This window comes from Syngnathus leptorhynchus, chromosome 5 (genome assembly GCF_054491065.1).
Source record: "Syngnathus leptorhynchus isolate UIUO chromosome 5, UIUO_Slep, whole genome shotgun sequence".
Lineage (NCBI taxonomy): Eukaryota > Metazoa > Chordata > Actinopteri > Syngnathiformes > Syngnathidae > Syngnathus > Syngnathus leptorhynchus.
Window position 1 is genome coordinate 14374718 of NC_141199.1, and position 10443 is coordinate 14385160.

The 10443-nt window shown below is 49.0% G+C and overlaps 1 protein-coding gene across 2 annotated transcripts; it reads left to right on the forward strand.

Annotated features, from left to right (window-relative positions):
• The first annotated feature begins 643 nt into the window (after nt 1–643).
• Nucleotides 644–10172, forward strand: ubn2a (ubinuclein 2a). Of its 2 annotated transcripts, XM_085912702.1 has the most exons (17): nt 644–1262; nt 2091–2207; nt 2958–3056; nt 3286–3396; nt 3482–3573; nt 4157–4718; nt 4971–5041; nt 5205–5391; nt 5892–5998; nt 6150–6260; nt 6404–6547; nt 6650–6700; nt 6787–6829; nt 6943–8241; nt 8353–8560; nt 8674–8742; nt 8873–10172. In XM_085912702.1, the coding sequence occupies exons 1-17, from the start codon at nt 945–947 to the stop codon at nt 8917–8919; spliced, it is 3636 nt and encodes a 1211-aa protein (XP_085768828.1). In that variant the 5' UTR covers nt 644–944; the 3' UTR covers nt 8920–10172. The 2 variants fall into 2 exon arrangements, with proteins under 2 accessions (XP_085768828.1, XP_085768829.1); XM_085912703.1 differs by lacking the exon at nt 2958–3056.
• The last annotated feature ends 271 nt before the right edge of the window (nt 10173–10443 follow it).

Consider the following 10443-nt stretch of genomic DNA (forward strand, 5'->3'; position numbering starts at 1 on the left):
CAAACAAACATTTTCCCTTTTCTTTTGGTCAAATGGTCCCTTTGGACTTAAAGCCAAAAAATGCACGTGTCCAAGCACCCCATGCCCCCCCCCCCCCCCCCCCCCTTTGCATGTTCGTGTGTGTGTCATCGACGCAGCGTATTACCTGCCACAGTGGGGGTTCTATTCAGTATTGGCTTTGTTCTGAGCCCCCCCACCCAGTCTATCCTAATCCAGCCTATGGTATCACTATCATGTTTTAAATCGTGCCATGTAGGCACACACTGATGAGTCAACATATGTTCCCGTGGTCATGTGAAAACAAGCACTGGGATGACCATGGCTGCCATTCAACTGCCATTGTTGAGGAAATAATTGCTGCACTCAGCATTTTCTTCGCCGGATACGTTAAATAATGAATTATTTGCCATTCGTTTATGAGACGTCACGGTGCAACGTGTGCGCTTCTTTTGACCGGTGTGTCCTTCCGCTAGACTCTTTCAAAAGGTCATTAAAGTACTGTAGTAGTAATGCTGTTATAATTGCCTGTTGTAGAAGAGGGGCGGGTCTAAGGTCGGGGCAGCCGCTGATTGGACACTTTGACAACCCTCCGAGTGTCACGGCGTTTCCGGTCTGTGCGTGCACGCATGCGCAGTCACCCCTCTTCCCCCTCCGATATTTTATTTACTCCCAAAACCAAGATGGCTCCTGTGAATGTGTCGGTCCCATAGCAAATAGAGGATGCGAGTAGCTGCCGGAAAAACAACTTTCCCCCGACCGTCGCATCCCCTGGAGTCCGTTTCGTATGGTTCGGAGGAGGCCTCCACCTCCGCGTAGCCGCTGAGCAGCCGTTGGGGCTTCGCGGAACCGTCTTCAAGGCACCTATTTGGAATAGTTTGGCCAAGTATCTTGGTCTCCTCTTCGCCGTGTGTCCGAAGAGAGGTGCGGGAAGGCGGCTCAACCAAATGGCCGAACCGAGAAAAGTGCAGTTTGTCACCCTGTCGGCCTTCGCTGCCGGGGCCGCCTCGGAGTCGAGGAAACGCCGGTTGGAGGACGAGGCCGACTGCAACTTAAGCGAAGACGACGAGATTGTAACGGCGACGACGGAAGGCTTGACGGAGACCGGGGCAGGAGGCTCCGCTAGCCGCCTCGCCAAAGCCGTTGAGAGGGACAAGGCTGGAGCCGAGAAGAGGGTGACGGTGCGGCTCAACCTGCCCCTCAGCGAACCTGACGACCGCGCCTCAGCCGAGTTCAATTACGGCGAACTCCTCCACAACCTTCAGGTACGTGGCGCCCCCTCTCACTTTACTGAACCAGACTCGGGATTTTATTGCACTTTGTCGTGTTTATGTGGACTTGTCATGGCTTGGATAAGACGACAAGAGGAGGCGGCGGCGGAGGAGGGGGGAAGTGCACCTTGTCCTTCCGTGGATGACCAAAGCAGAAAGCCATCAAGGGGGGGCTTCTTCAACTCCCAACTCGGTCGTTTAACACCATGGCTGTCTGTATACGACCGGGCTCATTATGACATGGTGGTGGTGGTGCTGCTGCTACCTGTGCCGTCGCCTCATGCTTGCCCAGCAACAGTCACACAGCCATTAGTGGCGTCCAAATGCCACATGCATCAGCCTCCTCCGGCTTGCTCGCTGGCCCTCTGGCTGCAGCTGAGAGATGAGCAGCAGGACGTAGCATGTCACATACTCCATCTGGGGGCCCCGCCATGGATTGTTTTTGTCAAGCTGGTAAAAGTGTTCCCACTCTGTACTTAAGTAGAAGTACAGATAATTGTGGTGGGCAAAAGATGGAAAACAAAAAGGTGAAGCTACAAGTACTGAGTTGACTCATTTCAAAAGTTAAACCTTTAGAAATATACTTTGGGTGAGTGGGATGATGTGGTGACAGAACGTTATTATCGATTGATTGTTATTGGTTTGAGCAATTTGATCACCATCAACGATTTGGGGCTTCTCAAATTGTTACAATCAATGATGATTAAGCAATTGATGATTTTTGTCTTGCGTTGAAAAGCTACCAATAGTGCAATAGTGTGTTGATCAAAATGTTGCTGTTTGCAAGTTATTAACATCAAATTGCTTAACATTTTGTTCCAGCCAAAGCTCAAACCTCCAAGTGTGAGTCTGGCCCCCAACCCCAACGACCCCTTCGATGATGACGAGAAAGAGCGACGACAGGTGGAAGCTCTGGCGAAGAAGTTTGAGAGTAAATATGTGAGTGTTAGAATTATGTATCTTTGTTTGAAAATATACAACTTCATACACTTTGATTTAAAAGAAGAAAAAAAGAGACGCTTTGATTTCTAATTTTTATAGGAACCTGTACCATATAAGATAGATAGATAGATAGATAGATAGATAGATAGATAGATAGATAGATAGATAGATAGATAGATAGATAGATAGATAGATAGATAGATAGATAGATAGATAGATAGATAGATAGATAGATATTTTATTGATCCCAGTAAGTAAGTAAGTTAAACATCTTGGGCAAGTATGCTTTTGTTTTTAAAACTAATAAGTACAAAAATTCATCAAAATAAACTTTTTTTTTTTTTCCTGGCATTCACAAAACACTGGATGGTTTGACTATCGAGCCTTGTAAAATAAACTACTCACTACATTTTATTGGAAATTAAATATTGGATGCAGATGCATTAAATAATCATTTTTATACTTCTATATGTGTTTGGAGTTTTTTTATCCATTAAACTTTTGTGCATTGGCTTAATTAAATATTTACTGTGAAACTTTTCGTTTTGATGTTTGCCCTTAGTACAAAAACAGCAAATAAGTGAGTTTTTCAGCACGCGGATTTCACCATAAGTAATGATCTCGCAAATGCCAAACTGGCTGCGAAGGCTTCACTTACAAAATTGCATATTTTGCATTTCTTTGCTTTAAATTTTACGTTATCACTTTAGCTGTAAGTAGGCTCCATTCTTGTGTTCATTTTTGCAGGGAAACGTGACAAAAAAGAAGAAGGACAGAATGCAAGATTTGATTGATATTGGCTTTGGTTACGACGAGACAGACCCCTTCATTGACAACTCCGAGGCTGTGAGTTCCACACACAAATAAATTCTCTATCTAATGATACTGAGCATTTCAAATCCCCACCACTGCCATTACTGTTGCTGATTCAACTGATTGATCATACTCAATTAATTCACTGATGATTTGAGTTGTTCAGCCATGTCGGAGGTCTGCGCTCCACTGTTTTAGTTTGTTTTATGTCGTTCAACTGCGAGAAGCCGATGAACTATGGCATTTTCTGTTTGTGCGTCAGTATGACGAGCTGGTACCCGCCTCTTTGACCACAAAGCTGGGTGGATTTTACATCAACACCGGAACGCTGCAGTTCCGAGCGGCGTCCGACTCTGAGGGCGAGGACGACAAGGTCAGCTGGCCTCGGCGGGCGCTGTTTGCGCATTTTAACTACAACATTTGCTGAGTCGAATGACATCTTTGTCCTCTCTTATCAGAACACGAATGACGACAGTGAACAAGCCAAGATGAGGAAGATGAAGGAGCTGACCAACCTGGAGGAGAAGAAGAGCAATGAACCTAAACAAGGGTGAGTGAGTGAGTGGGTGAATAAGTGCCTCTCGTGAATGCATCAACTTAGGCAGACATATTAAGCTTTTTTTTTTTTTTTTAAAGTACAATTTACAACAGTTTTTGCAGCATTATAATACTTTTGGATTGGGAATACAAAGAAGCATAGAATGCTATAAAATGACATGAAAGGTCGGTCCACCTTTAGCATGCTAATGAAGTCTGTGCGACAAGACCATCTCGTGAATCTTGAGGCAGCGGTCATGCTGACTGGCTGTCACTTCTGGAGCCACCTCGGAGAAAAGGGCTCCATTATCCACGCTCACATAGGCCAAATAGTCAAACATGAAAACAAGAGCTAAAAATAACAGCGGCAGCCATTGTGTCTTCACGAGGGCGGATGAGGCTGGCTGGATGCGTTGGACGGCTCCTTCACACTGCAGGTTGCGCGACCTCATGCACACGCCTTTTAGTGTGCCGTCACTTCTTGTAGCGTCAAAAAATTCAATTGAATAGAAAATCCGCGGTGCTAATTTTCTTTTATTTAGAAGCTGTGTCCAACTCTGCAAAATGAGAAAAATGACCAATACATTTCCCAACAGAGTGACCGCCGTCAGCCTCCATCGGCCTGAGAAGAAGAAGCGTAAGAAGCTGATGAAGGACTCGTTGTATTTAGCGGCCATGCTGCGCCGCTTCAGCATGGAGAAGGAGCAGATGCGCAAGAATAACCTCAGCGTGGCTCCCGCCGGCCTAGCGGGAGGCGTGGCCAACAAGCCGCGCGCCGCCGACGCAGCCAAGCACCTGCTGGCGTCCGACTCGGCCCAGCCGTCGGTCGACACCAACGCCGCCGGCAACAGCGACCTCTTGCTGGCGGACCTGAGCGCCGACCCCGCCGTGATGTCACTGTTGGGCTCGGCCAATGAAAAGGAGCTTCAGGACCTCCTCGGTGACCTGGACTTTGGCTTGTTGGACGGTGAACAGCAAGTTTCCTCCACAGTCAGGGAAAACGGCATCCTGGGAGTCGGCACGCCCGGCCAAAAAGGAGGAACGGGCGGGGGAACTCAAGGGCGAGGTCCGGGGTCTTCCAGTGGCATGTTCTCTCCTCCACCGCTGCCTGGGGGGCTGCCGGCTCCTCTCGTCAAACGCATTGAGGACCTGCGGGCGGTGAGTCGTGCAAACAGGGCGTCCATCTTCTCACATACCAAGCTCACAAATAAGTCGTCAAAACCGCGCCATTTGCATTAAAAACCAAGCCTTTGGAGTTCAGTGATGGAAACAAAGTTGCTCTACAGTTTTGATAAATGGCCCAAGAAGATGTGTAAACAAAGCATTACCTAATTGAGTCAAATGGAGGTGAGGCAGCGTGTTCCTTTCGGGGTGATGTTTGCTGACTCCCCCCTCCCTTCCCCCTTGCAGGCTTCTCGTCAGTTTGATCAGGAGGGCAGAAAGAAATTTTTCACCCTGGACATGAATAACATCCTGCTCGAGTGAGTACGACAAGTGCCGGCGCGAGCATCGTGAGGCTTTTGTCTGGCGCCCTTCACGCTATCCATCCATCTCTGTTTAATTGACCCCGTGACGCCTGCCTGCCTGCCTGCCTGCGTGCGTGCGTTGTTCAAGGCTAACCTTGAGTTGTGTATCCTCCATTAGCATCGAGCTACAGGTGCAAAAGCAGCCTCCCAACGTGCGCTCGGGCGTCTACGCGCACATGGAGGCCTTTGTGCCGTGCAACAAGGAGGCGCTCCTCAAGCGGCTCAAAAAGCTCAGCCTCAAGATCCAGGTGAGGGCGGCTCACTGCGACAACGGGCCCACGCCGACGCCGACGCCCCACAGCAAGGTGCTCGTCACATTTGACTTCTGTGTCTGTCTTTTTATCTTTCGGGTATATTTGTCTGCACAGATGATGGTTTGCATTTATTAGTTGACACTAAAGACACATTTTCTCCCCATAACACATACTTGTAATGACAAGCGCAACTCAAAATGGAAAGAAGGGTGGACTGTTTTAATTTTTTTTCATTTTGCCCATTTTTTGTTAACACCAACCGCACATATTTACTGCTGATCACTCGAGTTGCTCTGCGAATAACGAAGTTTGAACCGCAGTGTTGCAGTGACATCAGTCAAGGTCTCGAGCTGTCACATTGAGGAGCTTTGCCCACTTTGTTTCTGCCTCGTCTGCCCTTTTCTAATCCCAAATGTGCTCGGCGTAGGTGGCTGACTGGAATAATGGCTGCCGCTGAAAACCAGTCAAGGCTTGTTGACGAAACACTGGAATCAAAGCTTCCTCTGATCTAACCGCAGCCTCTCTCCTTCTTCCCTCCTTCCCTCCCTCAGGACGACAGGATGCGGATGCCGCTCTTGGAGCTGAAGCTGGCTGTGTGCAATGTGATGCCCGAGCAGATCGCCAGGTACAACATGGACTGCATGGCCAAGGTGGCAAAGTAAGTTGAGGTGGCGTTTTTTTTTTTTTTTCCTGCTTAGTCTATTTGTTGTCATGATGCAAATTTCATACTGCCTATGGAATGACAACATGGTTGTGTGACTCGCTCTTTTTTTTTTTTCCTCATCTACTTTGCTCTCGTCCTTTTGCAGGCAGCAGACAGAGGAGGGGGAGAGGAACGGATCAGAGGAGGAGGATGAAGAAAAACCCGGGAAAAGGGTGATGGGTCCACGCAAAAAGTTTGTCTGGGATGACAAACTCAGGTATGGACTGGACTTTTTTTCCCCACAGGCTTCTTTCTCAATCCAAGACGCAGATTGCATTCACGTAATGACTCTCCACAACGGTGTCACTTTTCGTTCTGTCACGGCAATTAATATTTTGTTCTGATTTTGTGTGCGCGCAGGAGTCTGCTTTGCACGCTGGTGCGAGTGAAGCTGAGCTGCTACGACATGGAAAGCCAATGTTCTCTGTCCGTGGAGGACTACCTCAAGGCCTTTCTGGAGAATGAGGTCAAACCACTCTGGCCCAAAGGCTGGATGCAGTCCAGGTCTGTTTGTATACGTGCGCTTGTGTGTCATTTTGAGATCTACCGACCTCAACGTTCTTTTTAAGTATAAGAATGACAGCGACGTACGTTTTGTCTTTGAAGGATTCTGTTCAAGGAGAGCGTGTCAGTTCACGTTCACCTGACTGGAACCATGTGAGTAGTTCTCTCCTGTCAACTGAACGTGAGCACTCGGCACATGTCAAAATCATTATTATGTGTTGTATTATTCTTCGGCACAGGGCCAAGAGGAGGGTGGTGCCCGGGCCCAAGGCCAAAGCTAAGGTCTGTCACATATACACACAATATTAGATTCTATTCAAGTTTGGAATGAAAATGTTCGAGTCGAATCTTCACTGGCCTTTCTGAGTCCGTCGTCTCGTATTTTGTGTGTTCAGGAAGGCGTGTGGATCCGCAAGCCGCCGCTGTCCATGCCTCACGCTCTGTGCGCGCCCGCCTCATCCGCTTCCTCCGTCATCTCGACTCGCCCGCCGCCCCTGCCGTCGCCGTCGGAGCTCATCTGTCTGTCTGACTCTCTGGATGAGGATCTGAGTGCCCCGTCTTTGGACTCCATCTCGCACGCGCTCGCCCTCCTCACAAACGCCTCCAAGGGCCTGGGCAGCGCCGACAGTCCTCTGTCACCTCCTCCGCCGCGGATTCCCACCTCCTCCCCGCCCCCTGTCACCCCCCACTACCCCTCGCAGGTCACATGCGCCGCCCCTGCTAAGCTGGTGAGCACAGCGACGGCTTCTTCTACCTCCTCCAGGGCGAACTGCAGGCCCGCCGACTCCAACTACAATCTGGTTAAGGCGACAGTCGCCCCCAGCCAGAGACAAATGACCACGGCGTCCGGCAACAACAGGCCCAGCGCCATCATGGTCGGCAAGACACATCCGCACCCCGCCCCTTCACCGCCGAAGCAGCGCCCCCCGCCCACGGCGTCCCCTCTGATGCCCCCCCATCATCAAAAAGGCTTGACCGGCGCCCCGGTGGGTAGCTTGGGGCTCCCTCAAAGCGTGCTGAAGGGCGGGCCCAAGTTGGGTGGCGTCAGCAATAACTGCGGGATGGCGCCGTCGTCCTCACCCTCACTCCAATCCCGCGCCGTCTCCGCGCCTCACCCCACCGTGCCGTCCTTCTGCCCCACCTCGTCGCCGCCGCCGGTGTGCCAGACTGCCCCCTCCTCCCAAGGCAAAGCCCGCCCCCAGCAGCCCCAGTCAAACTTCATCACGCCCATGCAGGCCACACTCACCAAGCCCTCCCACAGTACCAACTCGTCACCCATCATCAAGCTGACCCCTCGCCCGCCGCCACCCACCCCTCCGCCCTCCTCCTCGTCTTCTTCATCCCCCTCACCATCTTCCTCTCCCTCGCACCCCTCTGGGCCGAAACATCAATACTCTCCCAAAACTTTCCGACCGCCTTTTGGAATAACGGGTAGCGTTCAAGGGACTTCAGCCAAGCAGACGTCGGGCGCTTTTACGGGCGGGCCCAAACCCCCGACCCACAACTCCCCCGGCAACAAGAGCTCCTCATCCGCCGGTCACGCAAACAAAACGCCGCCGCCGTCGTCGCCCTCGGCTAATCACGCCCAGCGGCAGAGGCTGGTGGGCTCGGCGGGACAGAATTTAAAGGCGGGGAACGGCTGGGCATCTTCAGGGGCTTTGGTCACACCCTCCACGACATCACACCTCTCACAGGTATCGTAAGGAATACATTTGAAGATTTTGCTACCAATTGAGATTGTTTTTCGTGTCTGAGCCAAGTAGTGTCTGTGTTGTTTCATAACGTCTCCTCTGGTGTGCCTTCAGGTATCTGCGGCGGGCGGGCCTCTGCTGGGCAGCCCCTCCACGTTGCCCCTGGGCTTCGGCATGCTTGGCGGCCTGGTGCCCGTCTCGCTGCCCTTCCAGTTCCCCCCGCTGCTCAACTTCAGCCCCCCCGGAGCCCCGGGCCCTGCTGGCATGAGCTCGGCCCCTGGCTCCAACTCAGGATACCCCCTAGCACAGAGTGACCTGTTGGGTGAGTACGTGCCAACATTTGACAATTATATTATTGTCCAGGTTGGTTTGGGATTGACCTGAATTAGATAGATGGAGATGTTTTCCCTCATCCTCCATTTTGTATCTCATCAGAGCTATACAAAAGTCTCCAGTCCGGGTCGCAGGCCGCTCTACCTCCTCACTTGCAGCTCGCTTTCTCAGGTAAAATCGAGTCTTCCCCGTGTCATATTTGAATTTTTACTTTTCTTTCTTTTTTTTTTTGTTTCAACCTAACTGTTTGGAAATTGTCCCTAAAAATAATGAATAATTGCTGCTGGTCTCTTGTCATCAGACACCAACCAAAGTCAGGGCGGAGACAAGCGGAAGCCAAGCCACTGAGATCCGCTTCATTGCAACAGCATTGGACGTTTAAGTGACTGACTTTTGGGCCAATGGGATGCCATAGAGCTTTTTGTCTTTCTTGCTTTTTTTTTTTTTTTGGGGGTTTAATTTTTTTGTTTATTTTATTTTTAATAATTAAAAATGGACCTGGTGGACTTTAGCACACAAATGAACTTTCTAGAAGACAGTGGGTGAAGAGAAGACTTATTTTAATTTTATTTTTTTGTCAACATGTTTACATCAAGCGACCTTGATCACTGTGGAAGGAGAGGACATGAGGATTTCTATTTAAGCGGTGGAGCAGAGTTCTTGACAAAACAAAAAGCAGAAAATGAAAGAAATCTGATGCTTATTTTTTTCTCTGTCCCTTTTTTAGAGTTTTTATTGTCGCTTCACTTCCTCATCTTTCTCGCTCCCACTGATGACTGTTAAGTAGTAGCTTAAATTATAAATATTGATAAATTATTTGTAATTTACACAGGGACATGTGATGCTGTTTGTTCGCGTGCGTGTGTTGGAAGGAGAAGAATATGTATGTGTAGAGAAATAATATAGTGTTAATTAATTCCACATTCTCTCGACAATACGGAGTGAGCGTTGCACAGGACGTTTTATTTCTTTTTTTTTTTTTTTGGTGCTGTTTTATCACACTGGACGTTTTTTTTTGTGTGTGGTGCGATAAAGACTTGAAATGAGAATTCAGCAGGAAGACATGAGAAAAGATTGTAGCCTACTTGAATGAGTTTTGTCTTTTATTAATTTTTTATGTATTGTCATTTCTCCAACGTAACACGCGCCTTAGTTTGGACGCTGGTAGAAAAATGTTCTATGCAGGATAAATGTGCAAAAGACACATACACTTGCCCTCACCCACCCTCCCTCAACTGATTGAGTACCTCCATTAACTGTTCTTCCTGACCCTGTCCTTCCTCTGTGCGTGTTAGACTGACATGGTTGCACCGAGCATGACGCCAAAGATTGTTATTGTAGCTCTCCTCGAGACTGTGTGTGTGTGTGTGCGTGTGTGTGTTTTTCCTGTCTAGTCATGTGACCTACAGCAGTGATGACCCTTCGTTTGGGTGAAGGGGGGGGGGGGGGGTGAGGGTGAGGCCTCCTGCCTGAAGGGTAGTGTGGTCAAGTGTGAACAATAACATTTCTCTGTGAATCGATGGCTTCATTTGATTTGATTTTAAATAGATTTTCTTTCTCTTCCGTGTTTCAAATATGGAATTAAAAACAAGTGGTTTCCATGATGTCTCAGATTTCTCTCTATTAGAAGCTAAAGGTTGCCCAGCCTTTTTGATGCAAGACACCCATTTTACATTCAAAAGATGTCACTTTGATTTTTCCCTAATGAAGTGGCCTGTTATTAGTAACACCTGAAAATGGCGGTGTACCTAATAGAGTGTCCGTGTGACGTCACAGATCAAACAGCCAATCAGAAAGTGGGGGTGAGGGCGGGTGTGGCACTTTTCACTTTCATTTCAGCTTTGACCATGACTTTTCCCTAATGAAGTGGCC